Raw genomic sequence first — 22,575 nt, 5'->3', positions numbered from 1 at the left:
AAGTTTCATGTGCCCCGGTGTTTCGGTGTCCCGGGTATCGTTGACCAAAAATTCAGGAAGTAGATGACAATCCCTATATGACCCAGGGATGGATTACTGCACGGGCCTACCGGGCCCAGGGGCCCAAGAGGTCAGGGGGCCCTGAAGCCCAAGCCATGGAATCATTGCCTCAATATTACGAATTTCACCTTGGGGATCAATAAAGTATCTATCTAACAAATCAGGATGTAGGCTATGAATCTGATTGAATTTAGTATTGGCCATCCCCAAAATGCACCAGAATACAGGAAAACACATCAAACAAATTCAACATTTTCTGGGGAAGGACCCCCAAACCCCCCCTCCCACATATACGACAATTAGTGGGGGGCCCTTAATACATCTGGGCCCAGGGGCCCGAAAGTTCATAATCCGCCCATGATATGAACGCATTGCTCTAGCGGTCATAATAAGCAAAGAACACAGAAAACAAACAAACACACATGATCAGTACTTTACTGCCACCATGATGATGGGTGAAGCTACAAGAGCTCCGAGAGAGTCCGACAAGAGCTGGCTCTGAGATCGCCTCCCATCCGTCTGCAACCGGGACTGCGCTGGGAAATATCTGTGATCGCAGATCGCGAAAGCCCTTCCGTGTGATTGCCTAACGTGAAATTCCATGGCATTGCGCACCGCGAAAAAAAACACAGCCTGCTTTGAGGCTGAAGTATAAGAAAATAGATTTTATTTCTGTGACTATTTTAATTTACATCATTGATCAATATGAATGATATCAGTAATAAGCAAATCTATCTATCTATTTCTATCTAATGCAGTGCCATCTGAGGTCCAAAAGATCACAGCACCCAAAATTGTTTTTCAGCCTTGTCCTTTATTTGAAAGATTTATCTCAATTCTCTGGATTCTAATATCTTAATGATATTATTTACTGTAGATCCCCAAATTCTTCGCAATTTCATGTTAAGAAGTATTATTTTCATTATTGTTTCATTATTTGCCAACACATGTTTGCACAGAGTGATGAATACCTTTGTCACGCATTAACTATTTTGGCCACTAAATGTCACTTGTTACCCAATCCCCTTGTTATCCAATTAACCTGTTCCTCATTGTCTCTGTGTCTCATGTCTCATTTCCTCATTGTGTCAGTGTATTTAAACCCTGCTCTTTGTCTGTGTCTTTGGTAAGTCTTCGTGAAACCCTGTGTGTCTCAAGTTCTAAGCATTTGTGGGAATTTGTGGAATATATTGCCCTGTGGATTCTTTGTCTCTGTGTTGACCCGGACTGTTTAAGGTATATCTTTTGGATTTTTCTATTGGATTTGTTTGCCTTTCCTTCCTCGGACTGAACCCTGTTACCGTGTTAACCCCCGGAATATGCCCATAATACCCTACAGTCTTAAGCCACAGGGATGTCACCTTTTCAAACCTAGTTTGGGTACCAGCCCAAGATAGCAAAATACACTGGGATGAAACTGGGCTAAATCAGCGTATTGTATTTTAAACGCATCTTCTGGACTATCCGTTGAGTTGTGGAAAACGGACCTAAGACGAATCTGTCAGATACCGTATGTTAGCTACAGACAAATCTAAAGGCTTTTATGCGGATCCATAACAAATGTAATTGCTATCTGGGATTTTTATACGGAGTGTCTATTTACACCCCTGGCACGAATAGCCTTGGCCACACAGCTGAGCTATTTACACCCTGTGACATGACAACAAAAAGCAGAAAATGAATAATTCTGAAAGGTTTCAGCACTAATATCTGTTCAAATTAAGTTTTAAATTGAAAATTTGTTTTATTTTCATAATCATCCTTCAGTGAACACATACAGCCGTCAGTTTGTTAGTTAACAGAAATTTTGTGAATATGACACTCAGGCCTAGGATGTGATTGTGAAAGTACTGTAGATAGTGTAATGGTCACAGATGTGGTTTAGTATGCGGGAGACCGGGGTTTGATTCCTGCCTGATGCATTTTGGCAGAGTGATTGCACACGTCTACCAACGTCTCTGGAGAGAAGGCGCGGAATTTGAACAAGAAATCGGTTCTCAAACGGAAGTTTTTATTGCAACAATTAGATAGTTCACGCACCAGGGTGTAAATAGCATACACTATATACCCCAGGGTACGAATAGCATCCACTTCTAACTATATGTAGTAGGGTAAGCAGATCGTACTCTGTTGTCTGTCTCTCACTGATTACCATGATTGACAGTTCCGCCCAGTCATTAGCCTTTCACTGATATATTGGCAGGCAGGTGCTTCCTGTGAGCGCTCCTGCCTTTTCCCCTTCCTGATCATGGTGTTGTCGGCGAAATGCACAGGGGGGTATTCCAAGTACGTGGTTTAATGACAAACCTGGGTAAATTAACTCAGAGTCAGTGGTAAACCTGGGTAAGTTAACTCAGAGTAAGGGGTAAACCTCCTAATAGAAGAGCTATATGGCTTCATTCTCCTAACAAAACAATGCCATAGGGCTCTTGTTGTAGAAGGTTTACCACTGACTCTGAGTTAACTTACCCAGGTTTGTCACTAAACCACATACCCCCCTGGTTTGGCTGACTGGTTGGCGTTCTGATGGGCTGCTGTACAGCCAAGTGGCACCAAATCATCGCTGTTTTGTGCTGAGGAGTTGCGGCTACTGGGTGACGTGATTTGTTCAGTTTGGAACAGAGCTGGCCCCTCAGGATTTTATTCTGTGCGGCTTGAAGAGACGGCACATTTGATCGTTCAAGAAGATTGGCCACCTGGTGCATTGCCTGCCATCACCAAAGGGCTGCTGTTTTGTATCTGGACGTTTATTTTCTTTTGTGCAACAATTGTATTTTGGTGTCTTGTTATTTGTTTGTCCCACAACAAACTGGGGGCCTTAACGGGTGGTTACAGTCTTAAAGTGGGGGAGTCTTCCGCACTAGTTTCCCTGGTTTCACCTGGTGTGTCTGACGAGAGTTTGTCACATGTTGCAGTGCGAGTCTGAGTTGTGTTGAAGTGTCATAACTTGTTTGCAGTGCAGTGTAAATTGTGTGTGTGCACGATAGCTCTCCCTCTCTGCTGTTCCACCAGTGATCAAGCCCCTGTCCTGTGTATTATTTTATGTCAAATCCTGTAGCTCCATTTTTTTTAATAAATATATATTTTTTCTAAAAACACGTCTCTGCCCTGCATGTGTCGAACCTGTGTTGCCAATTAGCAAGGTTGGTGTGAATTGGTGACTGTTATTTTCTAGTGGTGACTGTAACGGTGCGGTTGCCCGTTACGGCTACAGTTTATTTCATACGGGAGCTAAATACAAAGATCGGACAACGTGATTTACAAACACACTTTATTTGCACACACGAACACGAACGGCATCCAGCATGGTTGCAGCAACTGCAAACCACAAACGCATACAGGACAATAAGCCTTACTTTCAGGGTGGCCAACTGAAGGTTGAGGGAACACGGACATTTAGTAAACTGTTCATTGTGTCGGACAATAGTGCTTCCTGGTCTGGGGACGGAGAAAAGACCCGACGGAAAGTCGCAAGGAACATTATAAGTTCGTGGAGTGTGACGTACTGAACAAGCAGAGGTCAAGTGTGCAGGACAAGAGGGGTGTTTGGGGACGTTCTGGTTATGTATGCTATGTATTAGGTTATGAAGTTAGATAATAAGATTGCCTTGTTATGAAACTGGGTTTTATGGTATGGAATGTATTAATGGATATTTATATGGAGAAGATGCGTTTTGTTAATTAATTGATTGATTGATTGTGCATTGGTTTAGTCGGCAGAGGTAAATTCTCTGGTCGGACTATGGTTGAGGCAGAAGGAGGTAGAATGGTCTGAGGTGAGCAAGTGATAGCCCCTGCTAATAGACCTAACACTCGTTCTGTGATTTGCAGCAGTTTGCCCCATCATTGAAAAGGGTTGTCAAAGTCGATTGGATATATTTTGGAAGCTCATTGATTGATTTGAGATTATTGTTTGGAGTTTGGTTTTTCTTTTCTTTTTCCGATTTTTCTCCATACTGGTTCATGCATGCAGCTGCTAAGGTGGAAATAAAAACCTGGCTACTTTTGAGAAACATCACCACTGTCTCCTGTTTCCATCACCGCAACGCCAGCCCGATCACAGTGACAAATACCCTAGTATAGGTGGTGTAGTCAGCTACAACTTTCCCCTCTTGAATCTGCCACATATACATTGATGCAAAGTATTTACACTTTGTGCTCAATGCTTGAAAAGTGGTATATATAAATAAAAGAGCCACCCGAACATCAGATCAAACAAGGCAAACAGCATAACATCCGCATTAAAATGTTTATGATAAGATTTTAATGAACAATAATACAATTTAAAAAACCATGTTAATCTCTTCTCAGTTGAAATTATAGGTGCAATTGGTTAGATAGGATGTGTTCACAAAATAATTATACATTTTCAGAGGAATACATGTAAAATGCTGAAAATGGAGAGTAGTGGTATGTAAGTTGCAGTACGCAATACTTATTTATTTAATTTAACATATTTCATTCAATCATCATGTGAAATTGCTTGACAAAATGTAGGTAGGATATAATTTACCCCAGACTATGGATCACACATTTTATAACAAACATCTCTAAGCTGTCAGAGGCACAGCTCACATCTGAGGGCTATTAATTATGGGTTCCACTTGATCCTCCATGATCACAGCAATGATGTGACACAGCTCTTTTGCCTAGTTGCAAACACACACAGAGAGACACATAAAACTTTAGCTGATGAGTTGTTTCAGTTCAATTCGGTGTAGATGATTGCTACTGTCGGCTATATAAAAAAAAGTGTAATTGTGCTTCCTCTTTGTACCTGTTTCAGATGAATAAGTATGGTTTGTGGCTGAGAGCTATCAACATAGCTGATTTCAACTGTTGGTGTTTTCCCCTTTTTAGGTTGATATGAGCGAAGTGACTGCACTGTTGCTAGCGGTATCATCATTGTTATCTCCTGCAAAATCATGTCAGAGACACAAAATGGATGGAAATGCCACAGGACTTGAATGACCCCAAGTTTACAGACACTATAACAATCACTGTTAAAGGAGAATTCCGGTGTGATTTTGACCTAAAGTGTTTTGAAACATGATACCGAGTGTGAACGTATGTCTCATAGCCCATCTCGGCTTGTCCCCTGCACTCCGAAATCTGGCGCTAGTTAGCCAATGCTACCAACAAGGCGGTCAATGGTGGTGCCTCGGGCATCGGCATAGCCATGCAAATAAATCACTGTTTTACACCATTTACGAGGCTCAATGTATCTCCACACTTCATTGGTAGACTTCCGAGGGCCCTGACATTTAAAACGAGACATTGAGAACTTTGAAAAAGCACTGGTAGTTTACTTACAAGACGATTTATACAGACAGTATCAGAATTTAGTCACGATAAGTCGAGGGACGAGTAAGAATGAACAGGTATGATAATGGATCAGATTCCAAAAATAATTCTGTGTAAATGCATGGATTCCAGTTGTGTAATCCATGCATTTCCACAGACTTATTCTCCTTTAATCTCTGTATGGAGGTTTGAGGAAATGGCTCCAGGGCACAGTCAGAGCATTCATGAAATATGGTTAGTCACTTTGTATAATAGATTGGCAGCAAATCTGCCAAACCGGAAGTGAGATTATATCTTAGCAATGCTTTAAACAAACAAAATGTAAATATACACGAACACAGGAACCCATTTTGAGTAAGCAAAAAACGTTTGCATCATTTGATCATGAGGGGGCACTGCCATAAACATAGCCTACATGTCTTAGCTAAATGTTGATTTGTGTGGACGCTAACAACTATTTGTTTGTTGATCCATGAGTCTATCTGTGGGAGGCTCAGCCATAGCAATTTGTCATGTCAACTTAAAGGAGTGGTTTGTAGGATTGTTACCGAACGTTCTGTAGGCCAAAATCAAAACATTGGTGAACGTTCTCAAGACTACCTAGACGCGATGCTCTTCTGGGTTGCCAGATGTAATGAAGACTAACGGCTCCTACACACAGCTGCGTGCGTTGCGTTGCTGGAGACGCATCCCATTCACTTTACATAGGCTCACGTCATCCGTTGCCGAACTGAATTGTGGGTCCGTTGCGTCGCATTTCTCCCGCCGCTCGCGTTGAGGAGTTCAGCTGTTGCTGCACCGACAGACGGCACCGGCCAATCAAGCCAATCGACTGACAGCACCAACCAATCAAATTACGGTTATACTTCAAGTCATTTGCATAGCTACCGTCAGGAACACCCACTGGCATGCGTTGATGGAACGCAACTGTGTGTAGGAGCCGTTAGCTAACATTAGTTGACCTGCAGCTGCTTTAACGTTTCTCCAACCATGACCCTAGCCTCGGCCTGCCTACGTACTTCCGCTCGATTTCTTTTCCCTACAGTACCCCGTCTGGAATAGGTTGATTCGCCCTCTTTTACTTCGGAGGTTGGGCAGCCGAACCAACCAGCGAACAGAGGGCGTCCCTGAGAGCGATTACGTTACCCAGGCATGGTGTTTCAATTACTACGTCCCCGACCCCGAAGCAGACTGCTTGGAATACATCAACGTAGGGAGCGAAAAGGGCTTATACTTATGAAATCTTTGAGCAAATGTGAAATTGAAAAAAGGCGCAAATAAGGTTGGTGTGTTATTTTAGCTCTTTCCAGTTTAGCCTATTAACAGGAGTGTCACGAACGAAGTCACAGTCGAGTAGGATGTTATATCGTCAGCTAAACTTTAGTCATAGATTTTGTGACTTGAAAAAGGCTACGAACGTACCCGAGTCAAACTTCAGTTTAGTAGGCTACATGGTCGCGCTATTTTTCAAACACTAAGAAGGCTCGACATAACATGAAACTTTGATCGAAGCATCATCAGTGTCTCTACATATGAACTCGAGCATTGAGAACATTGTTCGTGTACACATAGTTTACTAAAAAGAAAGATTTTGGACAACTCACTCCTTGCAAGATGGCAGCGAGCAGAAAAAACAAGTATGTTGTTCAAAACCTTTCTTTTAGTAAACTCTGTACACCAACAATGTTCTCAATGCTCGAGTTTATGTGTAGAGACACTGATGATACTTCGATCAAAGTTTCATGTTGTGTCGAGCCTTCGTAGTGTTTGAAAAATACGCATACAAGCTTAAAAGTAGCGCTTTGGACGTACTTATGCATTTATATGAAAGTTTGACTTGGGTACATTCACAAAACACTATATGATGCATTTTGGCGAGAGTTACGCAGATGAAACGTGTGACTGCTGATAAGATGCACGCTTGCTTGTTATGGGCGTGACGCAGAGAAACTTCTCTGTATGACGAAACGCCAGTTGTTCGTGATTGGTTCAAAGCGGTTCAAAGGAACTCCAATGATTTTAAACCTCAAACTGTGCCCTCCCACCCGGAAATAAACGTACGCCTATGGATCTAGGCCAGACTCTCTGCGAAGTCAGAGAGTCTGGTTTCCAGACTACCATGACCCAGCTACACATTACGGAAACTGTGTAAACAAAAAATATCTCTCTAACCAACGTAACATATTTAGCTGAAGTTAGCGATACAGATGAAGTTTAGCCTACTGTTGAGGAGAAATATGGCCAGCTCTGCGTCAGAATTGATATTCTCCGTTTGACGAAGACATCGCCATCTCAGGAAGAATCCTCCGATGTTCACTTAATTGGTTTCCTCCGATGTCCACTTAATTGGTTTCTGGTTTTATCTAACAATATTTTGGAAATTTTGGTGGCGATAATGCCACCTCCTCCGAAAGCCTCTCATAGGCTACTTCATGACTTCACAACTGACAGCTGTTGACAGTTGGCCTTTGCTAATCTGGCAACCCAAATGAGAATGCGCCAGCCCATTATTAATTCGATTCTTCCCCGTAACTCATTTTTTTACGGGTTTATACAGGTTATAGTAATGTTGTCAAATAAGCCATTACTTCAATGCATCGTGTTTCCTTACTCTCTGACGACATATGGTGATCATTTTTGGAATGGTTACAATTTATTTTCCATATATTCCTACATACTGCTCCTTTAATCAATATGTTCACCATATTGGGTTTTCTGGGAATAAAGAAAAGAAAAAAATCACAGGCCACAAATGTTTTCCCATTTTCATCAAATTTTCACAGATGATCTTTGGCCAAAACCCTCAAAATGTATTAGATGAATTTGAAAAACTGTCAATTTCGGTCAATCAAAATCAGTGGCAAAGCCACTAACATAATGTGCAGGAGTAATGTTGGCAGAAACTAGGGTTTAGAGGTATTCAACTGAAAATCAGACATGTAAAGCTGTAGTCAATGTACAACATAAACAATCTCTACAATGTTTGGATTTATAATTCTAAACTTTTTCAAGAAGTTTACACTCTAATATGGCAACCATAAATATTAGTATGTAACTTCAAAAAAAGCTTACCTGTGTTTTAGGGTGGCAGAAAGTAATATCTGCTGCACTCACTGCCACTATGCAGGGAGAGAGACAGCTCTGGTGATTGACTTTCTGAGCCAGGAAGATGTTTGAACCAAAAAGAGGCAATGCACTAAGGTGCTCTGAAGAGATAGAGGTGATCAATGCACAAATGTAATACATTCCACAGTATAGAATATAATTCTGAAAAATATAATTCGGAGTTTAACCATATGGTTCATTACAGAAAAAGTATGATATTTACCAGTAAACTGTAATATAGATTAAGATTATTTATCAAGGTAAGAAAGTCAATCTTGTACAGTATGAACCTAGGCAGTAAAGCTGAATGCTAAAATTGATTACTTCTAGATCACAGTGCTACTTACGAAGGAAGCGTGTTTTGGCATCAAATGGATGCAAAGCACCCATGCTTGATAGATGGTTCTGACATGCAGACTGCAGCTGGTCATGTTTAGCAGTCACTCCGTCCATCCTGGGAAGGTACTCTTTCAGTTCCGACCTGGAAAGTAATCATAGAAGAATCATACCTGATACAGCATCATCAGAGCGCTTACAATCACTCTTCTCAATCTAGGCACCTGGAAATGAAATGTGTCCTTTCATGTATAATGTGCACCAATGAAATCAAACAGGCAGACATTAATACTTGTATGCACTTTTTTAAACTGAGACCCTTAAACCTCACTTAGCATGGCAATAAACTTCTACATCATAAACTGTTAATGACATTTCGGTAACACTTTACTTGACGGGTGAGTTCATAACACATTCATAGCAGCTGTCATAAACTGCACATAAAGCATTCATGACTGTTTCATGAGACATGACTCAACATTCATCTGCTTTGCGATTGTTGGACTTTTATTTTGACAAGTTGTCATCGTTAGGGTTGCAAAGGGGCGGAAAATTTCCAGTAAATTTCCGGAAACTTACCATGGGAAGTTAAGCTGGGGAATTTTGGAAATATTCCAAATTGGAAACTTTAATGGAATTAAAGGAAATTATGGGAATTAATTGGAATTTACGGGAATTAACTGGGAATTTTGGGTAATTCATACAAACTGTTTCATATACAAACATTAAAATTTTGTTTCGTAATAAGCAATATGATTTGTATGTTCGTATTTTCGCTTAGCTTAGCATACAAAGTTAGCTAGCACGCTAGCGGGAATCCCATTCTCTGCCTATTGTTAGCAAAGTTAGCTAGCATGCTAAACTAGCAACACTGGACTGCCCAAGATACACCACACCACACCACACCACACCACTCAACAACAAAAATTGGTTGAAACCTTTTTTTCCCATGCACATAGGTTTCCTTTACTGTATGTCTAGCCTATGCTGATTGCTGTGTGCATGTGATTGACTGATGTGCAGGGTAGAAATTCGACTGAAATTGCATTAAATCTGGTTGTTTTAACTAATATTATGCTCATGATGGGGTTTTGTCCACTACATTTAAGTTCCCTGTTATAGACTAACTTGCCATATTAAAAATTCCCAGTTTATTCCCATTAATTCCCGTTTATTCCTGTTAATTCCCATATATTCCCGTTAATTCCTATGGAAAGTTTCCAACTTTAAAAATTCCCGGAATTTTGCAACTCTAGTCATCGTTCTGTCTTCCACATTCATAAAAGGTTTGGTATGAATATTGAGTCATGTCTCATGAAACAGTCATGAATGCTTTATGTGCAGTTTATGACAGCTGCTATGAATGTGTTATGAACTCACCCATCAAGTAAAGTGTTACCGACATTTCTAAGAGCTACAATGTTTACATTAAAAAACTGGTATTGCATACCCATAACCAAAAGTGTATGCATTGCATGTCTACATTTAGTAATAAAACCCTATACGGCATTTCAGAATGTTTGTAAACAATAGGCTCCAAGATCCTTCCGGGTGGCAGAACGCAAGCGGCTTCCACTGACCTTACATAGTTAAAACATTGTTGTTGATCAAAGTTGAAACAATAAAGAAAACGTTTCATTTGCATTTCATTTATTGCTATCTCCTTAGGGCCGTTTGCACAAAGCACCTTAAGTTTTGTCCCTTTAGTATCAACCACGGAGATTGTTTGTTTGCTAATTTGTGCTTGCTTTTCTGAGGATGCAGATGTTGGTCAATACGGGACTGTCCAAAATAATAGCAAGCTGTGTGCACATATTGTTGATAAAATCAGATAGTGAATGACGCATTACAAATCTGAGTAGGCCTATAACTAACTTTGACAAGTTTGACGGATGAAACACGGCAGTGACAATTAATTTAACGATGTTAGCTATAGTTATTAATGCACCTACTGTAGGCCTATCAATAGCTAATGTTAGCAATGAATAACTCAACTGGTAGGCTACGTTCAACGGACATAGTTGTAACTAGCTTGCTAAAGTTATGCCGTAGTCTGCAACCCAAGTTTATGATATCTTACCTTAATAATTTTCGGTGACATTTATCCATTCATCAGTAAAGCCAGACATGAATTGGACAATACTAGCTAGCTAGTTAGATATTATCCTGACTGTCATCAGGGCACCAAAATAAACTTTTTTTTTTACATTTTGCCTGGCGAACCGAACCTCATGTGGTTATTTAGGCTGCTAAGGTAGTTTGTGCAACGGAATTTCTTATAAGATAAGAAAAGGAGAAAACCTTAAATACTTGAGGGAAAATGATAAGGAAACCAAGTAGAATACTTAAATGTGTTTGTGCAGCCGATTTTATTTTAAGGGGGCCTTAAATCAGATTTTAAGGGAACCTGAACTAGGTGTTTTGTGCAACCGGCCAGTCTCTCATGTTAGCTATGTCTGAATATCCACCACGTCTGTTTTTGAATTAACTTACCTGTTGAAATGTATTAGGCCTAGGCTACGGCCGACGGTGGGTTCCCCAAGCAATTTACCTCACATAGCATTTTCATAATTCGCCTTTGATTTTGACTGACACTTCACTTCGTTCAAACTACTGGGTAGAGTGGACGCAGCATGGCTAGAGACACATATGACTCATTGCATATTAATGAGACTTCCCATAACCGTATGAATATGAATGAGAAGTCCCGTAGCACCCCGCAAGACGAAAATCATTCATTTAAGCCATTTACTCTGTTTTCTTGATCGCTCTCCCCTGGTCAAATGACATGGAAGGGGTTGTTTACTAGTAGTGCCAATGGAGAATGCTTCAGCTTTTGCCACCCAGAAGAATGTATATTGTTATTGTGACGTCATGGTAAATTCTCGTATTTGGAGCACTTATTGTGTTAAGTGCTCCAAATGTAAAGCACTTTGAGCTGCATTCTGTGTTTGAAAGGTGCTATACAAATAACGCTTATTATTATTACTATTATTATTATTATTATTATTATTATTATTATTATAGTATTACTCTATATACCTTTTATCTAGGGTAGGGCTCAACATTAAGGAATTAAGGAATCAATTAGCAAAATAAAGTAATTCATGGACAAGCTCTTACATCAATCCAGGCCCATAGTCCTATTGTATTTCAATGTGCTCACACATTTAATGAAATCATCAAGCGGTCATTGACTTAAATAAGGGAGAACTCTTACTGTAAGGGTGGGTCTGTATTGCCCAATGCAAGGTGCTGAAGTAAAGCCAACTCCACAATGTCTTCTATAACTGATGATTTATCCCCAGGGAGTATTAGTTTTCCCTCCAGATAGTCAGCTAGGACCTGAGAAACAGGAGGGAGGAACGAATTCAGACATTGCCTATCTAACTGTATTAGCAGCGGTGTGAAATTAGCCAGGGAACGGTGCAAACTACAATTTAGTACTGAAAACAGGCTTCCATATATTGCTGATCTTATCTTGTCTGCATTGGGCCTCACTCACCAATATCTTCCTAATAATGTTCTTAATTTTGTTCTTAAGAAGGTTCTATGGAAACTACAGCTTCACAAAGTTGTTCTTAAACCAGCACATACACATGGTTTTGCCAGCTTTTTTTATTAATTGGTAACTTTGGTGAATTTGTAACTCTGACCTGTTGGAAGTGGAACTCAATGAACATCTGATTTTCAAAGCGCAGGGGGTACTGCCAAACCACCCGATGGAAAGACAGTGTGATGGAGCCATCATCCAAAAGGAAATCAAACAAGTACTCATTTAGGTGGATGGGCCTCACCACTATAGCACAAACAGAGGGAGAGAACAGTGAGTGCACATAGGGTAACCTTATGTAGGACAATATTATGTTCACAACAGATGAGCTCCACTTTTGCACAACCAGTGCAATGCTTTGCATTATAAACCTTGCATTACAAAATAAACAAAACATTCTCAAACAAGATTACACAGCAATTAAAGCATTTGTCATTTAAGAGTTTAATAGCTATGCGTGTTTTTAGCACCTTGTCCACGGGTGGCTTTGATGGAAAATTCCTTTACTTCCAATGGATCCTTTATACCCATCTCAGCACATAGATCGGTCCCAACCTCCAGGGCCACCTGAACACATCAATAAATAGTTCCTAAATAGTTGCTACAAATGGACTGGAACTCACATTATTGGGAATGGATTTCTAGGGATACTTACACTGAAGCTACGAATTTTGCAGGGAAACTCGACACCACCAGGCAACACAATGGAAAAACGCCGAGTGCTCTTACCAGCCTGTAGAGAACAGAAATGTCACAAAATATTTACAAAATGTTGGGTAGGTTTGTTTCTATTATTAGGCTCTGTTTCTATTATTAATGCTCTTTTAAGCCATTAATAAGGCATACTGTACATCATTCCACATCTTTGGTACTATGGAAAGGGTCTCTGCAGACAAACTGCATTCAACTTTGAAAGTGTAAAGAAAGTCTTTAAAGTCTTTGTCTCACATTACCCTATCAACTGGAATAAATCTATTTTACTACCCTTCTCAAATGATGCATGAGATATCTAGGGATTCAGATTTCCCGCAGGCTGTCAGAGCTTTTCACCCTCAACACTCCCCTCCTGAGGAAGACGAATACAAACACTGGTCTAAACTCCCACTCACACTCATCGGAGGAATAGCTGCAGTCAACCCTACCCCAGACTAACTACCTTTCTTCTATCATCCCCATCACTCCTACAGATAAATGGTTCAAAACTCTCAATTCATTAACAACACAATTTTATTGGAAAAACTAAAAACCAAGAATATCACTCACTCACTACAAAATAAAAAAATCACATGGGGGGCTTGAGGCACCAAACTTCCATTATTTCCGGCAAATCAATTACAGTACCTAGTTAAATGGATCAATATACACAAGCACAATTACCCGTGGCTGGAAATGGAACAAAACCAATGTACAAATGTCCCAATTGCAGACTTCCCCTTCCTTTCACAATCAATCAAGAAATCCAACTTCTGCCAACGCATTACCATCCATTCAACTCTGACAGCCTGGTGGAAAACAATCCAAATCACAAAATCATCACTAGAATTAAACAAGTTCACCCCACTCTGGCACAACCCAGTGTTCATGATTCAGAACAAACCTCTTGATTTCTCCACATGAGCACAAAAAGGAATCACACATCTTCACCACCTAATTTAAGAACCACCATTTCATGTCATTTAACACACGCACACAGAAATATGGGGTTGGGAAAGAACAATTCCTTCAATATCAACAACTTAGACTTAAAATTAAAGATAAAACTGGACTTACCAACAACACATTACAACCCTCTCAGCTTATAGAAGAACTTATGAAAATGAATAACTTAAAAAAATTAACCTCCCAGATATATACAATGATCTTCAACCTAAACACAACAATAACACTCCCAACAACCAAGTGGGAAACTGACCTGGACTTCTCTCCCAACCCTGATTACTGGGAACAAATCTGTAAGAACACATTTCTCATGACCGATAACACAAACCTGCAGCATATATAATACAGTCATTCACAGAACTCATATCACCCAAAGTAAAATGTTCAAAATGGGTCTAGCCAACACATGTTCACAATGCACCTTAGGTAGCACAGAAGTCTATTTGCATGCCATATGGCTTTGCTTTGTCAACCAGTTCACTCTTTCTGGATCACAGTCACTGAGACACTGTCCACTATCCTGAGCTACAGAATCCCCCCATCCCCAACACTCTGTCACCTTCGTGAAATCTAGCCTGGGGGCCAGCCGAACTTAGCCCTGCCCACAACATTTGGGGTCGGGAAGTTCGGCAAAAATATCACATGGGGGGCTTGGCATTGCTCCGTTGTGGAGTAGCTATGCTCGAATCAGAGCGGTTTGGACCAATCAAATTGGGCTTTATGATGATGGACAGGTGAGCAACAGTGTCTATCACATCATCTGAGCACGCTTAGGTTTATTTTGTTTGCAACAAAACCGCTGTGGCTAGAAAGAGACAGATGGCTTCTAAGACCCCATATGGAAAAATGCATAATATTTCAATGAGGTTTTATCACTGAAAACTATTATTTCTGAAAACTTTGGCCAAAGGAAAACTCATGGTTTCACTTTCATCAAGCGAAAACAGCGTGTTTGCATTGTGACATGTTGTTCCCTTGTTGTTCCCTTGACGCGTCAGGCTAGGTGAAATCCATATCTGAAAAAAATCAAGAATCCGTTGCTCATCTCTCTAGCTGTCGATAAGAAAGTAGTCCTCCAAAACTGGACATCAAAGAAATCTTGCAACATCAGTCACTGGACAAATTTAACCTCAGAACACATTTCAATGGAGAAACACAATGCGCACAGAAGTAAGCAAATATCAGCCTTTGAAGACACCTGGTCCCCATTTCTGACATTTCAAAATTCCACAAAAACATAACTACAAACCGTGTACATTACCAGACACATATCTCCCTCTTCCGTTCCGTAAAGTTCCTTTTTAATTAATTTATTTTATTTTATTTTTTTTATTTTTGCTTTTGCCCACTTTGGGTGGGTGTTGTAGGAGATATTAACAGCACACACACACATAGGCACACACTATCCACACTCATGCATAACATGTTCCCAAACACCTTTCAACACCCTAACAGTGACTAGCTAATGTGTATCACAGATTTTTCTACCCAATACATTGTGTTTGTCAACTGTCTTGTCCAGTCCCGTCCTGTCTCACTTCCCTCTGTTGTCTGTTTGTCACCTTGTCATGTTTTATATGTTATGTGTTACACTCTGCATGTGGTGTTGTAATCTCTTCTCCCCTTAAACTGTATGTATCCATTTTTATTTTTTGTAATTATTCCATATTTAGTGTAGTCATTCCATATCAGAACCCCTGAAGTATAATCCAAATACAAGCATCAAAGTTCAATGTATTACCTTTCATTTGAGACCAAGATTATGCTTCTACACAAAGGGGTTCATATGCAGTAAGCATTGTCAGTATGCATTTTGGATAACCAAAAGTCCTATGGGGAGTTTCCATAGGGCATTTTACAAAACGCATGAGTATTCCTTGGCAAATAATGGTCTAAAGTAAGTAGTTTTCATTCTATATGTATCTACTTTTGCACACAGCTTCACAAGACCTGATGCTAGGGCTCAGTTGTGTTTCTAAGTCATCTCAAGTGACCTAGAGGGCTGAAATGTGGTCAGTTCAGAGGTGCTTGTTATCCGGCAGAATGTGAAAATAATATTCTAGCCTCTGTAACTCTGGGTCAGTACACACACAGTCACACAGTTTTTCTGATTGGAAAGCTTAGACACTGTAGTTTCTAGGACAACAAAGAGGTCAGGCATTTGAGCATAAGCCAAAGTATGTAGGAGCAATGATCTCCTAAGTAGATGATGTACAATGTTGGGCAAAATACTCAAAATGGGGCGTATGCATAAGAATTTAACTAACATGTACGTATTAGTGCTCAACAAGGTCTGCATTTAGCATCATTGAGTCTTTATTACAGTGCATGAAAATGCACTGTACTGTTCTTCCTAGGCAACAACAACTTTTTCTTCTTATTACAGTGCATGAAAATGCACTGTACTGTTCTTCCTAGGCAACTTCTTCTTATTACAGTGCATGAAAATGCACTGTACTGTTCTTCCTAGGCAACTTCTTATTATTATTCCGCTTACCACTTTTTCCGTACGCAATTTCTCTTGAACAGTTTAACTTAGAAACTTAATTCAAACTTTGTAACGTAGGTCTTCAAACAGATCGGGTTGCTATGTCTTTTCAACTTTGAAACTTTTATACTTTTTAAACTATTAAAGAAAAACTTTTAAAAAATCCCCATAGACTTAACATTGCCGATTATGACAATCATAATACGGCCATTAAGCAATTAGAATCCTATGGCAGGTGTTCAGGCCACCTGCAGCCTCAGGCTTTAAGCATACAATCTTGGTCAATTAAGACTACACATCCTATTCAACTGTTTACTCTGCCCAAAAATGTTTCAAAATAAAAGTACTCACTACAATAACCCACTGTTAAACAATGTAACCCATTAAACTACTGAAGTTTTTACATTCAACTTTTAAACGGTCTACTTTTAAACTATCATTAAACTATCTATCTATTAAACTAGCTGTCTATCAACAACTTTTAAACGATCTACATTCAACTTTTAAACTTTTAAACTATATACATTCAACTTTTAAACAGTCTAGCTGTCACATGGTTAGCATAGTTAAAAATCTTAGAGCCATTCCAACTTTCAGTTATCATCAAATATCTACCTATACACAGCCATTAAACTATTTGAATATCAACATTCATTAAACTTCCAGTCTGTCAACAACTTTTAAACTATTTACCTTCAACTTTTAAAGGGTCTACTTTTAAACTATCATTAAACTATCTATCTATTAAACTAGCTGTCTATCAACAACTTTTAAACTATCTACATTCAACTTTTAAACGGTCTATTTTTAAACTATCAACTTTTATTAAACTATGTAACCACCATGTCTATCCTAGCATCACCATAGTAACCATCTCTGTATTATCTATTTTAACTATACATGATATTTTACATCACAACTTTTGCATTTTCATGCACTGGTAATTCCTTGGAATTGCATTTCTAGTTCAATTTCTTATTCTTACTCAATAGGTGAATTTTCATTTTTTTCCCCCAATATTTTCTATTTTGGTCTATACTATGCATTAATAACCTTAGATCAAGATCAACTGGTTGCTTACTAAGGATTTACCAAGAATAATTCACCTATTGAGTAAGAATAAGAAATTTTTCAATAAAGACATAATAAATGTAATGATGCTAAATACAGACCTTGTTGAATACTAATAGTCTGTATACACACATATTAGTATGTATTAATGGCGAACATGTGTTCGCTAAAAGAAAGTGTTGCCAGATACAGAAGTTCTGCCAGATTTCTTACCAGCATTGCATCCATTTCTGCATGAGATGGAATATGTCTACGGCCTCCATATTTCAGAGACTGTTGAAGGTTGTCCTCACAGATTTGAGAGAGATCTTAGGTGTAAAGAAAGAAGATTCAATTACTACTAGATTCACTACTCTTGCTTGTGTAGTATTCTACAATCCGAATTTCTAAAAAGTTGGGATGCTTTGTAAAATGTGATTTACAAATCATGTCAACCCTATATTTAACTGATATTTAACTGTGTTTCACTAATTCACGGATTGGGATAAATGCAGAGACCAAATTTCCCTCACGGGATCAAAAGAGTATATATGTATACTTATACTTACTTAATATCTCTCTCTCCCACTTACTTACTATCTCACTATTCACTGCCCTATACAAATAAAGGCAAAAAGCCCAAAAAATATACTTAAAATAAAAAACAAGGGACAGGGCTGAAATGAAAAAAAAATATTGCCGTGGTTTTTGGACCTCAGATGTCACTGCATTAAAACCAGACCCTTTTCTGTAAAAGAAATCATTGTATGGGCTCAGGAAAACTTCTGATAACCACTATCTATGAGCACAGTTTAATGCTCTATTCACAAAAGCTTGTGTAACTAGTGTAGCTAGTGTAGTGACTATTCAACTATCCAATGAACTTGTTATAGTGCTCAGTTCAAAACCTACAGTATAGTATCCATGACCATGATGGTGTGGACTGCGGAGGTGCTTTAGTGCCTATGGCATGGGAATTTTGCACATTTGGCAAGGCACAATCAATTCTGAATGATGAACACAGGTTTTGAGTATTTCTCCATAGAGGAAGAGTCCAGGTGCTAAAATGGCCTGTCTACAGTCCAGACCTTTCTGCATTGTTGAATGAAAAACATGATTAAGAAGTCCCAAGACTGGTGAAGCAACACAGTGGTGAAAATGCCCCTGTCCTAGCTTTTTCACATTTTACAAAGCGTCCCAATTTTTTTCAGAATTCGGGTTGTAGCCTACCTCACTTGAATGTTGCTTTGGAGAAAAATGTAATGTCTAATATGTTAATGTAAACAACACAGTGTTGGAAATGAGAGACAATGGATTCATTAGCACAATTCTACACTCTACTACAATGGTAATTCTCCAGTCCTTAAACACTGCATCACAGTTGGTTCTGGAGGAAGATTGCTTATTGATCACATGTAGGATTGGACAGAGATGGGCATTGCATATTGCATTGCAGAGGGGCTTACTGAAAATATGTGTCTGCATTTAACCTGATTAGGGAAAATAACAGTAACATCAGGTGCTAATAAAGAAGGATTAGGGTTTGAGGCAGGGAGGTACCTTGGAAAGGGTACATAGAGTTCTGGGAGCAGTCTTCAATGTAATTGACAGCGTAGGACAACAGGGTGATGGAGCATGGGAAGAAACCTGTCACCAGAGTCAGCAAACGCCAACCCCGGGAACAACTCTCACTGAGAAATAGAAAGTGAAAGTAAATATCTGATGAAGACTAATTGAAATGCTACATTACATTGTGTGTTCATTTGAATTTTGCTAAACACACACACACACTCACTTGTTTGGATTCCTTGTGATTTGTTTGATGATCTGACAGTAGATTTCATCCCTCAAATACTCCTTTTCCTTTCCTAACTGACAAAGAAGATAAGAAGCCCATAAGTGTCCATACGACTAAAATTAACCCTGTACACCAGAAATTGATGAGAGAGGTTTTAATTGAAATTATTAGCTTTGAGAAATAGCCATTTACAAGTGCAAAAACACAAGGAACACTGGAACTATAAAAGCCATTCTTTCAGAGGTTGGAATGCAAAGGCCCTCCATGTTTTACGAGTTTGTCTGCTTATCCAGGAGTTTGAGGTTTGTAGTTTCGGCTTGGATGTGTTTTACTCTCATCTTAATTATTGAGCCAACTAAGTAATATATGTCTAAGCTGCATTGTATGAATGATTGTCACTAGGACTGAATACTGAAAGAACAATGAACGCAACAATGAAAGCAATGAACCCAGCTACTGTATGTCTGTTGTCTATCCCTAGCTGTGAGACTAACCTGAAGGATATGATTGACACAATCTCCTTCTGACTGATGCTTCTTCAAAGGTAAGTCACCCATGAACTGCATTACACCTTTAAAGAGGAGAGGCAGAGGAGCAGGATTTTTACAAACAATCTATCGTCCTGAAAACATTATATAAGTATTATATTAACATTTGTATGAAAACTATAACTAAAACTATATAGAATATACAATTATATACAATTAAGTGGTGTGTACTTGTGTGTGTGCTTGTAAACTCACATGTAAAGCATGGAACTGACAGTTCATTGAGCTCGCTGTCAGAAAACAAGATCAACGATTCCTGGATTGGTTCCTAAAATTTATGGAATAGGACCCAAGTTTAGTTAACTACAGTAGCCTAGTAAATTAAGTTAATTAAGTATGGTGTGTATGTTAAATATGTTATCATATATCACAAATATCACAACTCAACAGAACAGTACCGTGGTGAACTCAACCATCTGTACAAAGCTTCTTCCATTTGCAGATAAACCTGTACAGTCTGATCTGCAATAAAGAGGCAGATTATGTGGAGAGTAGTGGTAGTGACTAAAGCAAGTGTACCGGTATGTCCTTTTACAAAATATAAAAAGCAAATGATACTATATTAATTAGATATTAAAATTGTATTTGACATGAATTAATTGTTTTCTAATGATGAATGTTTCCTCATCAATTCTTTGACTGTGTCTGCTCCAGTTACCTTGTGGCAACATCTCTGAAGTACTTCTGGGCAAATTGGGCCATGAGGGTCAGCTGGAGCTCTGGGCTTGTCATTGTTTCCGACCCACCATCCATGGGGTATTCTGTGTGTCCACTGGGAATAGGGGTCCTTTGTGCCTGTGGCTGTTCTGAGGGGGTCCTGGAGGGGGTCCTGGAGGGGGTCCTGGTGGGGGTCATGGATTGGGTCCTGGTGGGGGTCCTGGAGGGGGTCATGGATTGGGTCCTGGTGGGGGTCCTGGAGGGGGTCATGGATTGGGTCCTGGTGCTCCGTCTACTCTCATCCTGACGGTTCAGCTGGATGTTATGGTAATCAGGTGGGGCTGAGGGTTGTGTGACTTCAGCAGGAAAAAGACCTGAGCGGCCACCAACAGAGCCAAACAGCCAGCCTGGAAGGGCGACAAACAGCCTCTTGTGAAATTCAAACTCAATAGGCAAGTTAATTGTACTTCTACCAAAAATACCTTTTGGTAGCCATTCCATAAATGACAAACTAGGATGAGATGAATTCTCACCATCCTGAAGGACATCCATATTCAGCAGCTTGATGATGTCTCCTTTACGAAAACTGAGAAGGCTTTTGTCATCAGTCACATAACTCTTTAGTGCAATAACATATTCAGATCCCTGGGAAAAAGAAGAGAAAAATATATGTCACTCAATAATGTAATTATAGACACTTACTTGTGTGTGAAAAAAACACAATTTTTGTGTAATTATTTTTGTAACCCTTATTCAGCTTCTCTTTAAGGTGTTTGCTGAAGAGGTTTACAAACATAATCACATTGTTTGGGTTTTATTTATATATGGTGTATTTGAGCAAAACCTCGACAAGTTTTCTGAGGAAGAGCTGGACCATGGCAGTGATCTGGGGGGCATGGAAGGACTGCAACTCCAGAGATTCATTGTTGAGGGTAAACTCTACTGTTTCAGGTCCATTGAGTTCAACGGATAACACCTCTGCATAACTACACACAAACACACACACACACACACACACACACACACAAAGATCATTAGAAAGGTTAGAACATCTAAGGATAGAGAACAGTAGAAGCATTTAGAGGTGACTGAGGTAGTCAGTAAAGAGGTATACAATGACTTTGATATACTCCTGCGTAATCAATGATTATTACTATTGAACTACAATTAGCAAAACAACGTTGAAAAGTCTCAGTGAATAGTTTTCTACAGCTGTGTTAAACACTGTCATTAAATAACGTTTCAACAAAGTCCACAAAGTTTTTGAATGTTAGAATATTTTTGAAACATGCAACTGTAAAATGTTTAACCATTAGGGCTACCTTGGGCTCAAAGTGAGTTCTTCTGAAACATTTCGTTATACATATTATATTTAGAAAGACAGCCACCTGTAACTGCAGAGATTCTTCAGGTGTTTGGTGTTGATCCCTGTGGCCTTGGCAACACGCAGCAGTTTAATTCCTCGATGAGATACCCCTAGGATCTGGGCATCTCCCACGACCCCCTCCTGCTCCAACCAGGCAAAAGACAGGACACAAAACAGAAAAATCAGCTAGTAGGGTTATATTTCAGTGAATGTTTTGTGTCTGTCTGATGCTAGGAATGTGGTCCAAAACGGTCAAATGCTGTGCACTTATAGCGCACATGAACGCTGGGGGCAACAGGCTATTAGACGTGTTCGAGACTGCCGATACAATTGAGGGATTTTTCTCCCAGGAAAATTTGTCAGAAATACCCTAAAGACAGCCCAAATCAAGCAGGGTCCATCTTCTGTTTGACTAAAGTGAACATAGGCTACCTTACGCATTATCGTGCCTGTTGTTTTAGCATGTATTGTCTACAGACAGACATACGCACCAAACATAACTTCCTTAGCACAACGGACATAAACAAGTTTTGATGCAGTGGCAAATGGAAGCTGATGGACGGGGTGTGGCACATGTCCCACATCCCTACCTACAATGTCTCTGTTTTGCAATCATTCATGAGGGGGAATATGAAAATAGCTACCGGTGCT

The 22,575-nt window shown here is 39.5% G+C and overlaps 1 protein-coding gene across 1 annotated transcript in view; it reads right to left on the bottom strand.

Moving 5' to 3' along the window:
* Positions 1-4,479: 4,479 nt before the first annotated feature.
* Positions 4,480-22,575, bottom strand: part of myo15b (myosin XVB) — a 43,742-nt gene continuing 25,646 nt past the window's right edge. The window contains 18 exon segments of the mRNA XM_076298836.1: positions 4,480-4,709; positions 4,838-4,975; positions 8,437-8,570; positions 8,817-8,950; positions 12,026-12,150; positions 12,462-12,604; positions 12,829-12,925; positions 13,014-13,091; positions 17,790-17,884; positions 19,116-19,246; positions 19,351-19,427; positions 19,848-19,924; positions 20,097-20,169; positions 20,300-20,363; positions 20,560-20,965; positions 21,092-21,203; positions 21,403-21,544; positions 21,947-22,065. Of these exon segments, the coding sequence (XP_076154951.1) occupies positions 4,632-4,709; positions 4,838-4,975; positions 8,437-8,570; positions 8,817-8,950; positions 12,026-12,150; positions 12,462-12,604; positions 12,829-12,925; positions 13,014-13,091; positions 17,790-17,884; positions 19,116-19,246; positions 19,351-19,427; positions 19,848-19,924; positions 20,097-20,169; positions 20,300-20,363; positions 20,560-20,965; positions 21,092-21,203; positions 21,403-21,544; positions 21,947-22,065 (2,223 nt within the window). The 3' untranslated portion in view covers positions 4,480-4,631.

This window comes from Alosa pseudoharengus, unplaced genomic scaffold (assembly GCF_046254945.1).
Source record: "Alosa pseudoharengus isolate Yale_2024_CS ecotype anadromous, Long Island Sound unplaced genomic scaffold, YU_APseudo_1.1 YU_APseudo_1.1_scf_21, whole genome shotgun sequence".
NCBI lineage: Eukaryota > Metazoa > Chordata > Actinopteri > Clupeiformes > Clupeidae > Alosa > Alosa pseudoharengus.
The sequence above is the reverse complement of the archived record's forward strand: the minus strand, read 5'-3'. Positions and strand labels throughout refer to the sequence as shown.